Source organism: Protopterus annectens, chromosome 10.part0 (genome assembly GCF_019279795.1).
Source record: "Protopterus annectens isolate FY-2018-M chromosome 10.part0, PAN1.0, whole genome shotgun sequence".
In the NCBI taxonomy this organism is placed as follows: Eukaryota; Metazoa; Chordata; order Ceratodontiformes; family Protopteridae; genus Protopterus; species Protopterus annectens.
Genome location: NC_056744.1, coordinates 15,527,903 through 15,549,346, shown reverse-complemented (window position 1 = coordinate 15,549,346; position 21,444 = coordinate 15,527,903). Strand labels below are relative to the sequence as shown.

General features: G+C 39.1%; 1 protein-coding gene across 1 annotated transcript in view; it reads right to left on the bottom strand.

Moving 5' to 3' along the window:
* Positions 1–21,444, bottom strand: part of SLC25A19 (solute carrier family 25 member 19) — a 358,752-nt gene that overhangs the window by 241,079 nt on the left and 96,229 nt on the right. The window contains exon 3 of the mRNA XM_044084946.1: positions 9,059–9,214. Within this exon, the coding sequence (XP_043940881.1) occupies positions 9,059–9,214 (156 nt within the window). The remainder of the gene's footprint in view (positions 1–9,058; positions 9,215–21,444) is intronic.

Here is a 21,444-nt window from a genome sequence, read left to right as displayed (position 1 = left end):
CTAGCTAAAAGAGGGGTAAGTACCCTAGGAATACCACAGAGGGGAAGGAGGGAGGGTAATCCTGACTGCAGATGCATACCTATCGGACATCTACATTTATGGTAGGTACAAAACTGTACTATGTCCTTCAAGGATGCATCTGCAGTCATAACATATGGGTAGAATACCATAGCCAATCTGGGGGAGGAGGTACTAAGAAAAGGATGGTGTAGTTAAGATCCCCTGCAGGACTGCAGTTGCAAACCCTGCTCTGGATCTAGAGTATAAAGGTAGGTTGTAATGCTTGGCAAATGTATGCACGGAGCTCCAAGTAGCAGCTTCTAAAATGTCCTTGGTTGCCACCCCTCGTAGGAAGGCTGTAGTGGTGGCCGTGGCCCTTGTGGAGTGAGGCCTGATATTTTCAGGAACTGTCTTTCCATGAAAGGAGTAGCAAAATCGAATGCAATTTCCTATCCATTTTGAAATTGTCTGTTTGGAAATTGCTCTTCCTTGCACCCCAGTTGCATATGCTACAAAAAGTTGGCCAGTTTTTCTGCTAGATTTTGTTCTGTCCAAGTAGTAGCGTAGTTGTCTGTGTATATCCAGGGTGTGCAAAAGTTTTTCCCCTCTATTCTGTGGATTAGGGAAGAATGTAGGCAGGTGAATAGCTTGGTTCAAGGATACCCTAGATACCACCTTTGGCATAAAAGTAGGATTGGTTCTTAGGGACACCCTGTCCTGGTGGAAAATAAGAAAAGGCTGCACTGCCATTAATGCTTGTAACTCAGATACTCTTCTTGCTGAAGTGATTGCCAGAAGGAATGCAGTTTTCCAAGATAGAAACTGTAGATCCGCTGATGCTGCTGGTTCAAAAGGGGGTAGTGTCAGTTTCTCCAGCACAAAGTTGAGATCCCAGGCAGGTAGAGGGGGTCTTCTTGGAGGTTTAATATTTTTGATCCCTCTCAGAAATTGTCTGAGGAGAGGGTGTGAGAAGATAGGTGGATCCACATTGTATTCTGCTGAAATTGCTGAAGCATGAATCTTAATGGAAGAATAGGACAGGCCATTGTGGAACAATTCTGCTAAGTATTCTAGGATATGTGTTATGTTTGCCACTGTGACATCTGAGCCTTTTGATGTGCTCCAAGTGAGAAATCTCTTACATTTAGCAGAGTATGTCTTCCTTGTGGAAGGCCTGCGAGCCTCCAGGATAATGTCCTTCACCCTCTGAGATAAAACAGTTTGATTGGGATTTAAGGAATTTTCCAGGCAGTTAGCTGCAATGTTTTCAAGTTGGGATGCAGGGTCTTGAAATTGTTCTGCGTCAGAAGAAGAGGCCATAGGGGGAGAGGCCATGATTTTGCCTGAGACATGCTTCTCAATAATGGATACCAGTGTTGTCTTGGCCAGTCCGGAGCTATTAGTATCACTTTTGGCTGTTCCTCCCTGATCTTCAGTAGAACCTTGTACATCAATGGGAGAGGTGGGAAGGCATATACTGTTAGGGCTTTCCAGCTGAAAGAGAGAGAGTCCACCCTCCAAGCTTGTGGGTGGAATGTCCTTGAGCAGAATGTCTTCAGTTGATGGTTGAGTGGGGAGGCGAACAAATCTATCTCCGGCATTCCCCATGTCTTTGCTATGAGTTGGAAGATGTCTGGGTGCAGCATCCATTTGTGTGCATCCATGGTAGTTCTGCTTAAGCTGTCCGCCAGTGCATTTTCTTTCTCTGGCACAAATTGGGACTGTAGCTGGATATTGAGATTCAGGCATAGTTCCCACAGATTCATAGCCATTCGGCATAGAGGGCAAGAATGTGTTCCTCCCTGCTGGTGTATGTACCACATGACCGTGGTGTTGTCTGTCCTTCTTAGCAGGTGTCCTTGTTGGAGGAAGGGTTTGAATGCCTCGATTGCATGCCTCACTGCCAGCATTTCCTTTTGGTTTATGTGCATGCTTAGCTGTCCTTGAGGCCATGGGCCTTGGATACATTTGCCCTCCATGTGTGCTCCCCATCCTCGGTCTGAGGCGTCCGTAGTGATGGTCTGCCTTGGTTTTGGTTTGTTGAAAGGCAACCCTCTGTTGGACTGGCAGGCCTGAGCCCACCACAGGAATTCCTTTTGAAGGCATGGAATGATTGGTATTATGGTTTCTAAACTGTGATTGTGTTGAGACCATACACTCCTGAGGTACCATTGTAATTTCCTCATATGCAGCCTGGCATGCGGTATTAGAATTATGCAGGATGCCATGTAACCCAGGGCCTGCAGGATTTTCCTTGCAGTAAGCTGAGTTTGTCTTGTCAGAATCATGAAGTAATCTTGAAGTTGTTTTTGTTTTTCTTCTGTGAGAAAAGACATTTGGGTGGTTGTGTCCAGATCTGCACCCAAAAAGGTTATCCTTTGGGATGGTACTAGTCTTGACTTTTGGATGTTGACTGTGTATCCCAAGGTCTGTAGCAGGTGTATGGCATAGGCCAAGTCCTTTATCAAATTTTTCTTGTTGTCCGCTTGTAGAAGGCAGTCGTCCAGGTATGGGTAAATTTGAATTCCCTGTAGTCTGCAATGTGCAATTACTGATGCCAGGCATTTCGTGAATACTCTGGGCGCAGTAGATAAGCCAAAGGGCAATGCTGAGAATTGATAATGCTCTGATCCTGCAAGAAATCTGAGGTGTCTTCTGCAACTTGGTCGAATAGGGACGTGCAGGTATGCCTCCTTGAGATCTAGAGTCACCAGCCAAGACTCCTTGCCCAACATGGGAAGAAGTTGCTGTAAGGTCAGCATTTTGAATTTTGGCACAATGAGACAAGTGTTCAGTGTGGACAGGTCGAGAATAGGCCTCCATTGATTTTCCTTTCTTGATGAAAGTAAAAAACAAATAGAAATCCACAAAACGAGTATCCAGAGCCAAACAAGCCAACAAGCCCCAATTGAATGAACGCAGTTTTATTTTTTTAGAAAAAAGCGTTTTCGCTACAATCAGAAATGCAGCTTCATCAGACAATACACAACACAACCACTAGACGCAAATTTAAATTACAAGAACAGGAAGTGACTTAATACACGACTTAATACACATCACAAAAACAGTATATACTTAAAAAATAGTATCTGCTCTCAGCAATGCATATTTATTTACCCTAAAAAATGTATGCAATCAACAAAATATATACTAAAACAAGCAGTGTATTAAGAAATACGTCAGCTTCAATAAAAAAGTAAAATTAATTAGACAAACCCTATATGAACCCAAATTAAAACATGTTCATCTTAAAACGGAGCTGTCAACATTTTAAGAAGTAACCATTTATGACAGTGAGCCTGATAACCATGTTAACTACCTCAAGTAGCTTCGCAATTTTAAAACTGCAGCAATGTTGCAGTTTTCATTCAAGCCCGGAGCTTTGAAGGCATCTAAAATAAGTTGCCATTCAAGCTCACGGGTCTCTAATAGAAGGGATAAGGGACCACCTCTAATACCACCTTGTATATGGTCAATACCCATAAAACTAAATGAGTGCCCGGGGTTTTTCTCAACATGCTTAGCCAATGCGTTGTCGCCCTTATTTTTTCTTTTTTCTTATTGCATAAACGTGTTGGTATACACGTTCACGGACCTTGCGGTCCGTCTTTCCAATGTAAACTTGCCTTCTGCGATTGTTGCCCAGCCTTTTATATTGGAAAGAAGGACCGCAAGGTCCGTGAACGTGTATACCAACACGTTTATGCAATAAGAAAAAATAAGGGCGACAACGCATTGGCTAAGCATGTTGAAGGAGCTGCAGGAATTTCTGGTAAGTACTGGTTGTGTACCACGTGTGACAGCAATCTCCTCTATTCTCCATATGTCTGGCCTATAGGACAGGGTTACAAGATGGAAGCCTTTTCTTACACGGAAAAACATCCAGGCCCGGCAAAACAATACATTAAGTCTCTCAAAAGCATGTGGGAAAATGTGTTATAGTGTGATGAGACCACGGTTGAACTTTTTTGGACAAAATTCCAAAAGATACGTTTGGTGCAAAAACAACACTTCACATCACCAAATGAACACCATCCCCAAAGTGAAGCCTGGTAGTGGCAGTATCATGCTTTGGGGTTGTTTTTCTTCAGCTGGAACTGGGGCTTTAGTCAAGGTGTAGGGAATTATGAACAGTTCCAAATACCAGTCAATTTTGGCCCAAAACCTTCAGGCATCTGCTAGAAAGCTGAAGATAAAGAGGAATTTCACCGTTCAACACGACAATGACCCCAAGCATACATCCAAATCAACAAAAGAATGGCTTCACCAGAAGAAAAATTAAAGTTGCAGAATGGCCCAGCTACAGCCCAGACCTAAATCCAATAGAAAATCTGTGGGGTGACCTGAAGAGGGCTGTGCAGAAGAGATGCCCTCACAATCTGACAGATTTGAAGCACTTTTGCAAGGAAGAGTGGGCAAATATTACCAAGCTAAGATGTGCCATGCTGATAGATTCCTACGCCAAGAAGACTGAATGCTGTAATTAAATGAAAAGGTGCTTCAACAAAGTATTAGTTTAAGGGTGTGCACACTTATGCAACCAGCCTATTGCATATGTTTTTACATTTTTTTTCCTAACAGATTTGCTTGTTTTTCAATTGAATTATACAGGTTATATGTCACATTAAAGGTGGGAAAAGTTTTGAAATTATTTATTGTGGTCTCATTTTTTATATCACAAAAACTTGGCATTTTAATAGAGGTGTGTATACTTTTTATATCCACTGTGTGTTATTTATATATATATATATATATATATATATATATATATATATATAACGAAAATAATCCCAACAGGAAGGCAGTAGTCCACTCTTAATACACTTTGAAATAAACTCAAATATATCCACTTCATAAAAATACTGGTTTGTTAAAATAAAAGAGAGAAAAAACGTTAGCGCTTTCACGGAAAATCAACATACATACACACACACACACACACACACACACACACACACACACACACACACACACACAAGGACGGATGATGAAAGGGATCACCAAACAAGGTTAAATACAGCAGATAACTGTGTACTACTGAGGCTTCCTGTCAGCATTGTGAGACTACTACATGTACCTCCCCAGGTTCCTGCTACATACACACCAACTCCAAGATGGCTCCATCTCAGGAGATGGGATATATTCAAATATCCTGCAGTTTTGCAGTAAGTGTATATTCCCCACTCAATGTAAAGTTTCACCATTCTTTGGCTCCCAATTAAAAGCTGCAGACTTTCAAAGTACACAGTCACTGACCATTTAAACAAAGTAATTAAAAAAGAACAAATAGGCTATATGAGCAGAGATCAACATACATTCTTGTGTGTGTGCATGTGGTGGGGGATACATTCTGCACCCTTTATTAATAACTCCAAAACTGTTATACCTCTTGGACTAGCTAGTGCCGATTTTAGCCATTAGGTGGATTTGCCTATATTACAGTGGCTTTTGTTTAAACGGTCAAGGAAGAGGTAACTGCATGCATACTGCTCCCCTCTCATACTGTTAGTGCGAAGTGTCCTAGCGACAGCTGCAACACAGGATAAAATATACATTTGTTATAGAAGAAGTTGAGAAAAATCAGACTGATTTCCAAAAGGTAAAAATGCAATTCTCTAATTGTTCATTTTAAACCAATTGTAGAAATGTTGACAAGGGTCAAGAACATACTGGATACCTCCATAAGAAAGATCCTGCCAGCTGTGATAATTTAAGCAACAGACTACTTCTTTACTCGAAACACAGTGCCATGGCATTCCTCACCAAGACCAAACCAAAATCAAAAAGTGCTGCTATCTTTAGGGTTTTTTAAATTGCAATTATCGTGCCCTGATCTTCTTAAGTCATGCAAATGGGACTGCACATAGTAGGGCCATTCAAATATTGGATTATTTATGGCCTAAAATAAGACACAAACAACAAACTACGAAACAGCCCAGGAAAAAGTCCACTCAAATGGCTTCAAGCTGATATATTTTATTGTTAAGCGCTTTCGTTCCCAACTAGACAACTTCTTCAGAACAAAGATAAAACTCAACACCCATATTACCTAGATAATAAAACCAATCACATGATCAATAAAACAATTAATACCATTAGAAATTTTATAGCATCCACTAGCAAAATAGCAACTAAACAACATAATGTAAAACATGTTTTGGCTTAAAAAATGTGTATATATATATATATATATATATATATATATGTATATATATATATATATATATATATATATATATATATATATATATATATATATATATATATATACACACACACACACATACATACATACAAATAAAACGCGTATAAAATGACATACAGTATATATGAAAATTCGATATGCATCATAGTATTTTAACCTCAACAAAAGGAATAATAGAACAAAACTCATTTATACCAGGACTATTTGCAGTATCAAGAATTAATTGCCATCTTAATGGGATTGGTTTTATTACCTATATAATATGGGTGTTGAGTTTTATCTTTGTTCTGAAGAAGTTCTCTAGTTGGGAACGAAAGCGCTTAACAAAATATATCTGCTTGAAGCCGTTTGAGTGTTCTTATTCCTGGGCTGTTCATAGTTTATCATTTACAGCCATCTACAACACTTTAAACAACTGCACCAATAATTTCAGCTGTATGAGACACTGTAGCGAAAAATTCTTCCCCAATAAGTAAACCTAAACCTAAGTAATGGAATTACAAAATGAGCAAGTTATTAAACCAAAAGAAAATACCATACATAGCCCTAAAACTATACATAACCCAATGATGGAAAGTCACCTCCATCCAAAAAGAACTCATTACAGCAATCAGAAGTTAAACTTCACGGCAGTTAGAACTTGCCTTCAGTATGGGTGACAAGGCCTTCTAAAACCACATGCAAAAAAAAAAACAAACAAAAAAAAAAAATATATATATATATATATATATATAAGAAAAAAAACAAGAATATAGCTAGCTAGAATGAAATGATGTCACCATATCAGAACCAACATGTGAGCCATACAACTTTGGAGAAAATTTCTGAACACAAAGGGGAGTTCCATTGTACACTACTCCACAGCATAAACCCCCTGAAACTGCATCTGAAATGCTAATCTCTGTGCTCAGTAAAGTCAGAAATGCGTCTTTTGGATGGCACAGGATAACAGGGAGCCTAACTTGAGTAATCAGAACAGTTTAGTATATGCCTTTACATGCATTCTTGATAAAGTATTAAAAACTTGCTATGTTCCCAATATATATGGAAGAAAGCTACTGAAGTCCCAATCCACATGGAGACCATTCCATAAACCCCAGCAATTACAGATAGATCAACCTCAGAAGCATAATGTGCAAGGTGATGTAAAGAATAATCATGAAACTTTTTCAGACAAAACACAAGAGGCTTCCTTCTCCATGATCCAGCCCCTAGCCCAGTATGGCTTGTCAAAGGTAATCATTGTAGTACTAACCTCAAAATTTTCTCTCAAGTGTGCGACCACTTCCCTAATGAAGATTCATCAGTCCATGCAGTTTTACCTTGAGCCTGTTAAAGCATTTCACACTATACTTCATGATGGAATCATTCATGAACTCAGGGATCAAAGGGTAAATGAAGCTGTAATAACTTGAGTCCACAACCTGTTAGTGGTGTCCCTCAGAGCACTCTTCTGGAGTCAATCCTTTTTGGCAACTTTTCCTCAGACATCAAAATTAGCTCCAATTCTCTGTCTCACTAAATATGTAATGGGACTGCAACCTGGGAGCACTGTGCCATAATCTCACTGACATTAACTCCTTTTAAATGGAACTAGACATTACACAAATGTTACAGTACCAATGACATTGCCTTCAATGTAAAAACTCAGCATTCTGGCATTTGGGAGAAACAAAAATATATAATCTTTATATAATGCTATCAACACATAAATGCAGACAAAATATTTTAAAATAGTAGTCCTTGTAGACAATGAACTTTAATTTGCTACCCATACAACCACATCAGCAAAGCATATTTACTTGCCCAACTGATTCTCCCCTGGGGCAAGAGCTGTGAAAATGAGGTAACTGTCTCAGTGTACTACAGCCCTTATTGGACCTATTACAGAATACTGCACCCTGTTCTGTAACCAACTTTCAGACCAGCTAGTGCAGTTAGAGACAGTAAAGAATATTCCCCATGAAGAGGACTGAAGGGCTTCAAGGCTTGCCTTACATCCAATATCTCTCTCTGTGTCTGTCTCTGTGTCTGTGTCTGTCTCTGTGTCTGTCTCTGTCTCTGTCTCTGTCTCTCTCTCTCTCTCTCTCTCTCTCTCTCTCTCTCTCTCCTCTCTCTCTCTCCTCTCTCTCTCTCTCTCTCTCTCTCTCTCTCTCTCTCTCTCTCTCTCTCTCTCTCTCTCTCTCTCTCTCTCTCTCTCTCTCTCTCTCTCTCTCTCTCTCTCCCCTCTGTATTTTACTGCCTTCTTAAAAGAGACATTAAAGGACCCCACACTATTTGAAACCCTTTGCTTTGAACCACAGGTGACAGGAACAGGAGGACACTTGGCTTCAGTAAAAATGAATATCAATTGTATCATGACAACTTTCATAGGTTCATAGATCAGTACTAGGCTAACTGCCCTTGCGAGCCATTTTAAGTCTAGCCAATTATCCCTTGGGAGACTCTAACCCTGCACCTTGTGTTTGTAAGGCAAACACCTTAACCATTAGGCCACCTTCCCAACCATCAAAGATTCCTTGTGCCTATGGCATAAACTCCCCCTTTCAATCAAACTCAGCATATCAATCCATATTTTCAAGAAAGAAATTAATGACCACACGGACATTTATATGTTCCAATGTACATCAGAAGCATCATGTGCCACAACAGCCAACAGGCCCTGAATTGGTGTAAATGTGGAAATAGTGGATAATACTGAAGGGCTGGATTGACTTTATCAGGCCTAATTCATGTATGAGCGAGTCAGAAGACAAAGAAGGCACTTCAGATTGTTTTAGAATGAGAAGCTTTACAACAATTTTTCCAATGCAACAGTTTTACCATATTCTTAAGCAAAGTAAAATCACTAACCTGCACTGCACCATAACCAACAGACAATAGCTGGGCAGGAATATGGCCTTTCCAAAATGCTTGCACCCCTTCCTCTGTGAAGATGCGCCACGTAGCCTGCAGGATACCATGGTACTTGGACTGAGGATTCTTGGCAGTTATAGCCTCAACTTGAAGCTGTAAGAAGTACAAACAAAAAGTTTGCTTTCAAACACTAACATTGAACAAACTGGCTACAAGAAAGCTACAACTCTGAGAAGTACTCACCGCAGCAGTATATTACTGACTTTTGCCTTGTTTTCACTCCTAACATACAGGTAACACCATCTTTCTTTTATTTTGGCATTCTCAGCAGCCCGAGTCTACTGTACTGTGTTTCACCATTAGCTGCGATAAGTACCCTTGGTTTCTGTGCAGCACGAAGGTGCTTATTGCAAATGAACCAAAAACCAAGTCAAAACAGCAACCAAGAATAACCGGCAGTTTTCTGTAGAATGTCACCAAGCACAATAGATTCCACCACAATTAAAAACGAAGTGCAAAAACACTATTTATTAACGCAATTCCATAATCAAGGCGTTTTCGTCCTATAGCTGGACTTCATCAGATAATCTCTTACATCATTTATTAGCATCCATTATATACTTCCTTCATTTCCATTTTCCAATCAAAAAATACCAATTAATTCAAATAAACAAATCAGCTTACTTTTAAAAGCTCATTAATATTAAAATACATTTCATTTAATCCCATAAATTTCTCTAAAAAAACTTTAAATTCTATCTATTCATCACTTTAAAATCAATTCCATTCATATTGCAGGGGCTAAAATATATTTTTATATACATCTTTAAATAAATATATACATTCATAAAATTCACATTCAAATAACATAAATTTTCATCAAACATCACCATCTATTGACCATATAATTTATTGCACTCAGGATTATATTTTAGCTGCTTTTAATTTCAGTAGAGGCAAAATTGAAATATATTCATTCAGACCTGGGGATTTATTTGCTTGCAACGTGATCTGCCACCATAATTCTCTATATCCTATGGTGTTTTCCCATGCCCCCCCCCTCTGATGTTATTCTTTATATGTTCAATTACAAAAAACTGGAATATACTGTCTTCACATGTCTTCCGGTGTCTATACAATGCATTAGTCTCTTTCATTTTTATAATGTCATAGGTATGCTCATATATTCTTCTTTTTAAAGTTCTCTCCATTTTACCTATGTAAAAAGACCCACATTTGACACAGGAGGCCAGATACACTAATCCTTTAGTATCACAATTGTATAGCCCATTACTCCTAATCAATTTACCTCTACTCATATATATATATATATATATATATATATATATATATATATATATATATATATAAACATTCTCCTTATTTGCTATATATTTACATTGACCACATTTCCCACATTTCCCACATTTAAATGTACCATTTTTATTATTCAGTCTGGTACTTATATTTTTATTTTCCTTCTTCTTTTGTTCCAAATATTCCTTTATATTATTAGCATTTTTATATACTACCCTTGGGGTATCTCTAGGTAAGTCTTCCAAATCAGTAAGAGCTATAAATCTTTCCCATTCTCTGTAGAAAACCAATTTAATGCTCTGAATCAAACCATTAAACTCTAATACAAAGGACAATTTATATTCTTCATGTAAACTAGCATTCCTATTATTTACCACATAGTTGCCCTTAGTCTCTTTAATACCTAAAATGGGCTCAAATTTTCCCATTCTTCCTTTTTCAGTTTCCAATCTAACACTATGTACCAAACTTTTATTATATCCTCTATCTAGGAACATACCTTCTAACAAGTCACATTCTATCTTAAAATCTTCCAATTTACTTGTCATTCGTGACCCCCTCACAAATTGGCATTTTATTATATTTCTTTTACTATGTTCTGGGTGTGCGCTGTTATAATGCAAATAAGAATTGCAATAAGTTACTTTTCTATAAACTTTAGATGCAAAATTACCGTCACTTTTAATTATTTCTATATCTAGATATTGTAAAACCTTCTCAGAAACATTATAGGTTAATTTAAGAAAATCAGTAGTTTGGTTAATATATTTTATAAATTCTTCCAATTTTTCTTTTCCCCCTACCCAAAATATGACTGTCCTCTAGGAACCTCTTATATAGGTTCCAATAATTATGGAACTCCGATTTAAGTACATATTTTTCTTCCCAGTTAGCCAATAAAATATTTGCATATGTGGGTGCACAGGCTGCTCCCATGGCTACACCCTGCATTTGTTGAAAAAATTCCCCATTAAATAATAGGAAATTATTTTTAAGTACCATGTCCATCAAGCCTGTGCAAATAATTTTATCATTATGTGTCAATATATTATCCATAAATATTTATTTTTCAAACATATTCATACCTTCTAAACAAGGAATAGATGAAAATAAATCTATTATATCAATTGTTACAAATAACAGATTTTCAGTATATAAACTATTATCTATCATCCTTAATAAATCCCAAGAATCTTTTAAAATAGCAAGTTTATTTATCCATATATGTTTTGTTTTACTATCTATAAATTTGGCCAAAGGTAATGTTTTTGAACCATCCGCTGAAACAATGGGTCTCAGTGGTGGGTCCAATACATTTTTATTGACTTTGGGAATGCCATAGATAACTGGTATTTTTGTTTTTTCCACCTTTAAATAGTTTACCATATTTCCATCAATAATTAATTCACTATACATTCCCTCTAGTTCCATATCTATCCTCTTGTAAGCCAAAGAAATTTCATTTCTGGACACCACCCTATATTTATTCTAGTCTCTCAAGATTTGATTCATTTTTCCTTCATAGGTAATGGTGTCCATGATAACTGCCCCCCCTCCCTTATCGGGTTTCATTATTCTTATCTTCGAATTATTCTTTAACTCATTCAATGCTTTAAATTCCTCCTTACTGATGTTCATATCATTTCCCAAGCTTTTATAGGTTTTTCTTATTTCTGCTTCCATAATACTTTCCACATTTTTAAGTTGTGGATGCAATGGGGGATTAAAAACTGAGGATCTCACTAGAGTTCTATCAATATTATATGGATTTATTTGTTTATCATCCATACCATATATTAATTTCAAATTAACTTTTCTCAAAAATAATTTTAAATCAAGGAGTGTAGTTGTCAATTCCCCTTTTACTTGTGGAATAAATTTAAAACCTTTTCCTAATAAGCCAAAATGTTCATCCTGAAGCTTCACATCACTATAATTATAGATAGTAAAACCATTTAAAGTATTTATGATACTTTCATCATTTATATTATACTCATTTATATCAATACTATTTAAAGATGCTGGGTCCGGGGTACATATACCTAATATCTCCCCCTCACCCTTCTCCCCTCCCCATGGGAAAATTTTCATGTGGTAATCCATCTATTCCACTATTAATCCTTACCTCTCTAATGGGGGAAATTCATTGCAAATGAACTAAAATAGAGCTGTTCCAATTTTTCTAAGCCAAAGATCTAAAATTATGCAAATTGAATACAATCTTTTTCCTTTATCATGACAGAAAAGGTACTGTCTGAACCCCTTGCTAAAATGACCTTATCCAACATTACAATCCAATGTCATTGTCTTTCGACTTTTCCCTGTTAGGGGTCACCACAGCGGATCACTGGCCCACTATTGATTGGCAGTGGAGTTTTTATGGTGTCACACTCACATACCTACCTGCATGTTTAAAGCTCAATTGACCACAGGGAGGACATGCAGACTCTGCACAGAGGGCATTCCAGCTGAGAATTAACCAAAGAACCTCTTGCTGTGAGGCGAACACTAATCACTGCACCACCATAGCCTATCCAACATTATAATCCAAACAGCCAAAACAAAACACAAGCAGGTTTCCAGAACTGGTAGAAAAAAATCCAATAACAGAACAACCAGCAAGTCAGCTGATCCCAGGAACTCTAAAGATATTTCTTTATTGACCGGGAAAAAGTCCACTGGGCCAAACAGATCCATTTTCAGTGGAGGCCCAGGGATAAAAGCTCCAACAATTACAAAAATTTTTGTATAACAGATTAAATATAATAATTATAGCAGAGATACACAAGATCATAGAGTTGAAGCAGAGATAAACAAAAACATTTAATCCAGTGTGCTAATGTTTAAGTAAATCTGTTTATACAGACACAGGAGTAAATTAAGAAATGTATAAGTTGATTATTCAGTAATACAGGGGAAACTAGAGAAGAAGGCAAGAAAAAGAAAAATTGTTTGATATAGTAAGAGATTATAAAATATTTATTGGGCATTGTACCAAAAATATATTTAAAATGGTTTAATCATATGATTACAGGAAAAGACATGGTTATTGAGACAGAGTTCTTTCAGCGCTGATTTGAATGTTTTTATAGAGTCTAGCTGGGTGACAGGGAGAGGGAGTGCATTCCATAGTTCAGCAAAGGCATTATCCAGCTCTTTTGTTGGGTTTGGTTATAGTTAAGAGTTGTTTGTTAGAAGTCCTAAGATTTCAAGTTGGGGTGTATGTTTGTATTATTGTTTGAAGGAACGTGCAGTATTTTGGGTTGTATAGCAATTTTTGGGTAACAGTAAGTTGGGTGTGATGAAGGTAAGGAGGGAAATGACCCTTTTAACCAAAATAGAAAGTCAAGGTTAAGCACTTTCATCTGGGTACAAAGACATCATCAAAGTGACTTTCCACTAAAACTCATCCCTTTTGAACTACAAGAACTAAGACACACTCCCACAAGCACTCAATCAAAAAGGATGACATCACCACTAGTTTCTTAAAGGGCACATGCAACACTTAGTTAGAATCATATCCACAGTAAACACATAAATCCAGGGGATTATAATCCAATATAATATAAACTTGTTTTTTAGTTCACTGTTGCACAGAGTCTAATTTGCCAATACATTTCCCGGTGCAAGGGTTTATTTTGCCAGTCCCCATACGATTTGACCTCTATTTGTTCCAAAATTAAGCAAACAAACTTGTTAAACCCAGAACATTTTATACTATATAAATGTTGGTAAATATGCTTATTCGAGGCATGTTTGGTTTTGCCTACCTAAAATGCAGTCCATGAAGTACATTTACCCAAATAAACAATTTTCTGTGTAGCGCAGTTGTAAGTGCCACAGTGCATGTTACCAACAATTTTGTCCAAAGGACCGTGATAACTCATGTTAATATAGGGACATTGAGAACAATGACCACACTTCCTTGTGTTTGAAATCCCCTTAGTTGCAACTTGCAGCCTCTCTAGGAGACTTTTGATGTTCCTTTTATTTTTATATGTGAAGAAAGGATTTTCCAAAAGGTAGTTCTTAACGGACTTATTGCACTGCAACACATGCCAATTTTTCCACATGATAGATTCAATCTCCTTGGTGTTCAAGGTGTAGTGCAGAACCATACTGGTGTGACCACTATATTCTGGACCTTCATGCCCTTTGTAAATATTGGCAAGTTGTGTTGACCCTTTCTTGATAATCGGTGCATATATACACTCCCTTTCCATCCAAACCTCCTCTAAAAATGTATCTAGTAGTGTTGAAGGGTAGCCACTGTCCAAAAATATTGATTTTAGGATGTTAAACTGTTCCAAACATTTATCATCCAAAATAAGTTGGAGTGCTCTAACGAACTGGCTTTTTATCACCCCTTTCTTTTGGTGAAAGGGATGGCAACTGATGAAGTGGAGAAATATATTAAAATATGATATTTTTCTCCATCTGGGCACTTGATTGTCCTATATCATTTCCAGGTTACAGCTGAGGGTACATTTTGAAAATGAGGTACTGTTTTGTACTTGATGGATAAATTCATCCATTTGTTCCCCAGTACCTTTTCAGATAATTAACAAATCATCCAGAAATCTGAAGTACTCCACACACAATTCGTAACCTGGAAATTTAAACAAGGATTCCAATTCCCATCTCAGAACAGCATTTGCAAATGTGGGGGCACAGGTGGCCCCCATAGCAATACCAGTTCATTGTCTGTAATACTCCCTTTCAAAAGTCAAAAAGTTATTTAAAACAATTTCCATCAGTTCAATTATTAGAGCACAGTCTGTATTAGTCAGGGACCCATCTTTCTTGACTATTTCCTGGAACCACACCAGTCCTACTTCACATGGTACAACAGTGAATCCAAATACATGGGTATGCCACTTACAGGTGTGGCAAGATACAAACAAGTTACCTCTGTCAAGATTATGAAAGGAAGCATATTATTAAGCAAGCATCAGAAATTACCTACTCATTTCTAAGAAGTGAGAAAGTACAGTTGTGTACACTTACCATAAATGTAGATGTTAAGAGTGTATTCACTGTTGTAGTCATTACATTTGGGTTATCTGCTTGCAGTAGCCCTCAGTCGGCCTGATTAACAAAATTTTGGGCCATGTGTCAGTTGCTGTCCCTTCTTCCATGACATCAGGTCGTCAGGGGTATAAAACATGCAGCGGACGCCATTACATCAGTTTTTCTTGCCCCAGATGTCAGGTGCCTCCCTAATGGGAAGCAATTAAATCTATAAATACAAGGATATACCTCCAACAGAAAAGCAAATGCACCAAAAAGCTTTTAGAGCATAGTAAGTGAGAGTAGAGGTATAGCCAAAGGAAGAAAAAGGGGCTGGAGGGAGGGTAACCAGGACTGCAACAGTGAATACTCTCTAACATCTACATTTATGGTAAGTGTACACAACTGTACTATGTTCTTCGTGTTTTACCATTAGTTGTCCTGGAAGAATGTGGTTCTTGAAGGCTGTCAGAGCATTCTGTACAGCTAACATTTCCTTTTGATTTATGTGCAGGTGCATTTGATTTGGGTTCCATTTGCCCTGAATGCACTTCCCTGCCAGGTGGGGCTCACCATGCATAGTCTGATGTGTCTGTTAAGATTTGTTTGGCAGGAGGTAATGTGAATGGTAGTCCCCTGTTTTGGTGGCAGGCCTCTGCCCACCAAAGGAACTCTAGGTGTAGGCAAGGTATGATAGGAATCCTTTCTTCCAGATCCTGTGAATGTTGACAACATAGGCTTTTAAGATACCATTGTAGTTTCCTCATATTCAGCCTTGCATATGGAATTAGAAGAATGCATTAGGCCATGAATCCCAAGGTTTACAGTATTTGACTTGCAGAGAGCTGGGTTTTTGTAGCCACTTGTTTGAAGTAAGTTGTCAAATGTATCCATTTCTCCGGCGTGAGGAAAGCCATCTGGGAAGTTGTATTCAAGCTTGCTCCCAGGAATATAATTTGTTGACAGGGTACCAGGTGAGATTTCTTTTTGTTTATGGTGAACCCCAAATAAGTCAGTAGCCTTTGAACAGATGATTGAAGAGAATGTCCTTGCTTTCTGCCTGAATAAGACAATCGTTCAGGTATGGGTATATTTGAATATTTCTTTACCTGCAAAATGCAATGACTGGAGCTAGGCACTTTGTGAATACCCTGGGTGCAGTAGATAAGTCAAAGGGCAGTGCAGAGAACTGATCTTGCATGTAGCCTGCTTTGAAGCATAGGTATCTTCTGCAAGACTCCCTGATAGGGATGTGCAGGTATGCTTCTTTTAAGTCCAGTGTTGCCAACCATGCATCCTTGCCTAGCATACGAAGAAGCTGGTGAAGAGTCAGCATTTTGAATTTTGGAATCACCAGAAAGGTGTTTAGAATAGAAATGTCCAGGATAGGACGCCATGTATTGCCTTTCTAGGTACCAGGAAAAGTTTTGAATAGAAACCTTGTCCCTTTTTCTCTTCTGGCACCAAATGTATAGCCCCCATGTTTAAGAGAGACAGTACCTGATTTTGGGCCTCTACCCACTGATTTGGGGGGACGATCTGGCCACCCGCTTGATGTTAGTAACGTGTGGAAATGAAATCTATATCCTTGGGATACTATATTTAAAACCCATTTGTCCTGGGTAATGAGTTCCCAGTTTTTGACCTGCAGACCAATCTTTCCACCTAAAGGAGCATTCAGTTCGGAAGTGTTTGGAAGTCTTAAAAGCAAATTATTGAGATGGTTTTCCATAGGGGGAAGTCTTGCTGCTCCCAGGTTTGGGTGCAGAAACCCCCCACTGCCTAGTCGTGTGTGTGTCCCTTGGGACTGAAACCTGGGGTTTCTGCTGTGTCTGGGTTTGGCTTGAGAAGACGTGGAGGGGGCTGGAAAGGACCAATTTTTAGAGGACCAGTGCCTGCTAAATATAGAAGGCTGAACTTGTAACAAATCTTTAACAGTCTGCATAGATTTAGCTTTATCTTCCATCTTTTTAAGAACTTCCTCAGCCTTGTTGCCAAACAGGCAGTCCTGATTTAAGGGAGCATCCAACAATGTAGCTTTAACATGATCAGGCAAAGATTGCTCCTTAAACCAAGAATGCCTTCTAAGCACAGACCCAGTAACAGCAGCCCTGCAAGAGGCCTCTAATGAATCAAATCCACATTGCAAAGTATGTTTTCCAACCTGTTTAGCAGAATGCATTAAATCCTGTAATTCTTTATTTTCTGCGCAGTCAGGAATTAACATAATTTTCAGTTTAAGCAATCCAATAACATGTTGATACTTTAACATATGAAACTGGCAGTTTAAAGCCCTAATGGCCAAGTTTGCTGAAGTGTAAACTTTCTTACCCCATCTATCCAGCGCCCTGGAGTCTCTGTCTGAGGGGGTAGGATTTTTAGCAGTAGAAGCCTTAATGCTTTTGGGTCCCTGTGAAACAGTCTCTGGATCCGCAATAGGATTTTTAAAAAGGAACTTGTGAGAATCAGGAGCCCTGTAATATCTGTCAGGTTTTCTGGGAGCAGGAGGCAAAGAATCAGGGGCCAAACTAGATTCTGAGAAAGCATCATCAACAATGTCTAGTACAGGAGGTATAGCTAAAGGCCTACGCTGAGGCAGGAGTAAGAAATCCCTAAGCCTCTTTTCTGAATCAGAAAAATCCTGACTTTCCCAGTGGAAATGCTCCCATAGAGTATGTAAGGTTTCACCAAAAGAAAAATCCTTTGGAGGGGAAGTAGAGAGAAAAAGAGTCCTCAGCATCAGAATCCTCATAAGTAGATAAGGGCAAATCCAGATCATCAGAAGAATCAGAAAAATTAGAATCCTGTTCAGAAGATTCATAAATAACTTCATTCCTAGGTCTCTTAGAAGGGGGAGGTTGGCTTCCCCTGATTAGAGTTATAAGATCTTCAGCCATTCTTATCATTTGTTTTTTAGGCATAGAGGCCTGAGCATGCAGGCCTGGGTGTCAGTTTCTTAGGCATGGTTCTAGATTTTGGCCTAAATGAAGAAGGAGGTGTCAGTTTAATATGCAAGTCCGTAGGCCTGAATACACCCTCAGAAGCTGGTGCCTGCACAGCAGCTCTGGACCCATCCAAGGTAGAGACATCTGCAGGTTCCATAGGTGAAGCATCTCGCGGCATACCGGACTCTGAATGGGTCTCTGTAGAGGCCTGTGAGTCGGAAGTAGTGGGTATCAGGAGCAGCGAAAGCACCTCACTGAGTACCGGCGAACTGGCGACTAGCTTAGGAGAAACGTTGTCGGCAGCTTTGGACCTTGGCGGCCTGTCTCTGTCTTTATCTTTGCATTTTTTCAGAATCCCGGTAGTCGGAAGGCTAACCAATGACATTTCTGGATAATTAAACTGAGAACCGAAATATTTAGAAGCGGAAATATACAGATGACGGATAGTGTACTGTTTAAATAAAGCACAAAACAGACAGCAAGGCACGTTGTGGTCCAGGGCTAGGCAAGGAATACTGTATGAATGAAAATCTTTGTGAGGTATTTGCTTTCCATAAGTAATGCAATTATTAACTTTTACTGACATCGGTAAGGAGCAAGAAAAAGTTTCCCCAATGGGGTACTTAGCTTTAGTTGAAGACTTCGGTTCTGAAACTCAAAAACGAAAATTTCAGGAGTCGGCCGGCTGACACTTGCGAACTGCTTCTGTTTCAGGCACCACATGGCAAGAAAGACAGATGTAATGGCATTGGCTGCATGTTTTATACCCCTGACAGCATGGAAGAACAGGCAGCAACTGACGCAGGATCCAAGACTTTGTTAATCAGGCCAACTGAGGGCTACTGCAAGCAGAGAACCCAAATGTAATGACTGCAACAGTGAAACACGAAGAACATCTGCCGACATCCTACTGCTCTTTCTGCACAACAGCTACTGCCACTCTCCTTTTAAGGGTACCAGTCTGCAGTTCCCCTCAACACCACTACTGTAATAATACCATTACTAATCAGAATACTGCACAAAGGCAATGTTATACAGAGCAAAAACTAATAACAGCAGTGGAAAGGAGTGAAGGTGATAGCACTGAAAACAAGTAATCTAAAAAACGTCACAGTGACTGAAATAGAACATTTCCTTCCTTTTCACCTTTCCAGTACTCCCAATGTACAGGATAGACACCTAGGGCTATGCATCAATAGGTAAAGAGGAGGTCCCTGCTAGCAAAACTCTGCAGAGATAAAACAATCTATTTCCATGTACTAATAAACTAGTCACTGCTTCATAAAAATCATCTTATAGACGTTCCTAGGTGTATACCAAGCGAATGACCACTGGGACCTTTTTGAGATTAGCCATGCAGCCTAAATCGATTACAAATTCTGGAACCCTCAGTAACTGTAAACAGGGACTTGGGGAAATGAAACATTTACAAATAGGGTCCTGGAAGATGAACTATTTATAGGCTGTGTCCATTAGAGACATAGGTGCCAAACCAGGTATGAACTTCCGGTTCCCCATCCAATTGTCCAAGTTGCACTTGAATTGGATTACAGAGGAACTCTTGTTTCACATAGATAGGGAGCCTGTTCCATAGAAGGGGTAGTCCCTGGCAAATGTACCTGTCCCTCCAGCAGATCCTATTTATTGTACAGGCAAGGTTTAAATGTTTAGAATGGGTAATTCTGGTGCTGTTTTTTGTGGATATGCAAGTCCATTGGAGTGGGGTCTGACAATGCCTTGTATGCCAGGCATAGATTTCTCAATAGCCTGTAGGAACTGAATACAGGATAGGGCTTTGAGGTGGTCTGCATAGGACATGTTATTTGCATCCTGTGTTCTTTTAGTGAGGAACCTTTGTGGAATTTTCAGTTGTTGGAGGTGCCTGATTACGTGCATACAAAAGGTAGCATTGTACTCAATGATAGGTCTGATGAATGCTGAATACAATGGAGCAATGACCTCCTTGGACCTTGATGACATACCTTTGTTTGTAAGTTGCACAACATAGAAGGATTTCTTCACTACCCTACATGTGTGACTGTCAAAGGCTAGATTACGGTCTACGTGCTCTCAAGTCCCTGACTACTGGTCTTCTCTTAGGGCTGTGTTGCCAATATGCTAGTTACCATGGATGGATGAATGACGTCCTGGAGGATACCATTATGTGTTTCTTGGCATTCAGTTTAATTTGTGACTCTGACGCCAGTTAATTTGCTTGTCAGCCTTTCCTAGAGAACAGTGTCGGCAAGGGATTCTGTGACTGCTCCTAATTTGCAATCATCCACAAATCTGGTCAGCCAGAAGCCCTCAGTCTACTTCTCTGAAGTCAGGCCTTGACTTCAGAGATGTAGATTCTAAAAAGATGTAGTTCCCAGGACCAATCTCTTAGGGGCTCTGCTAGTGGCTGGCCTCTTTGTAGAGGTGGAATCTCCAATTTTAATTTCCTGCGTCTGGTCTGTGAGCCAGCCAGCTATCCAGTGGGTGACATAAGCATTTATAGCTAACCTCTTCAGTTTGTCAACAATGCCCGAAGTAGGGTATTGAGTCAAATGTATTGGCCAGGTCGAAGTAGGCAGTGTGAACTGTTTTGCCCTCATCCACTGCCTTGGTGATCTTCTCAAAGAAGTCCACCAAGTAAGAAAGCATCACCTGCCCTTGTTGGAAACAAATTGGCTTCAGTCCAGTGTCTGGAGGTTTCCTATGTCATTGATCATTTCTATGATAATTCTTTCCATGGCTTTGCATATGAAGACTAGTCAGACTTTTGTGTCTGTAGTTTGCAGGATCTGTAGATGTCCCACCTTTCTGCAATGGGATTACGGTTACCGTTATCTATTTGTGTGGCAGAAAGCATGTTTGTAAGCTATGGTTAAATAGTGATTCAGATGGCCAGATAGGTCATGCTTCACGTTATTTAGAAGGCAGCCTCAGATATTGTCTGTGCCTATTGATATAGTGTTTTGGCCTTAGAGAGAGCATTAAGGACCTGTTCCTTAGTGACAGGAATTATATTTGATGGTAATGGCCAAGGGGAGGCATAGGGAGACAAAGATAGAGATTAAGTCTGCCAGTAGGTTTGCTATATCTTCTGGTTCAGTACAGGTAGCGCCA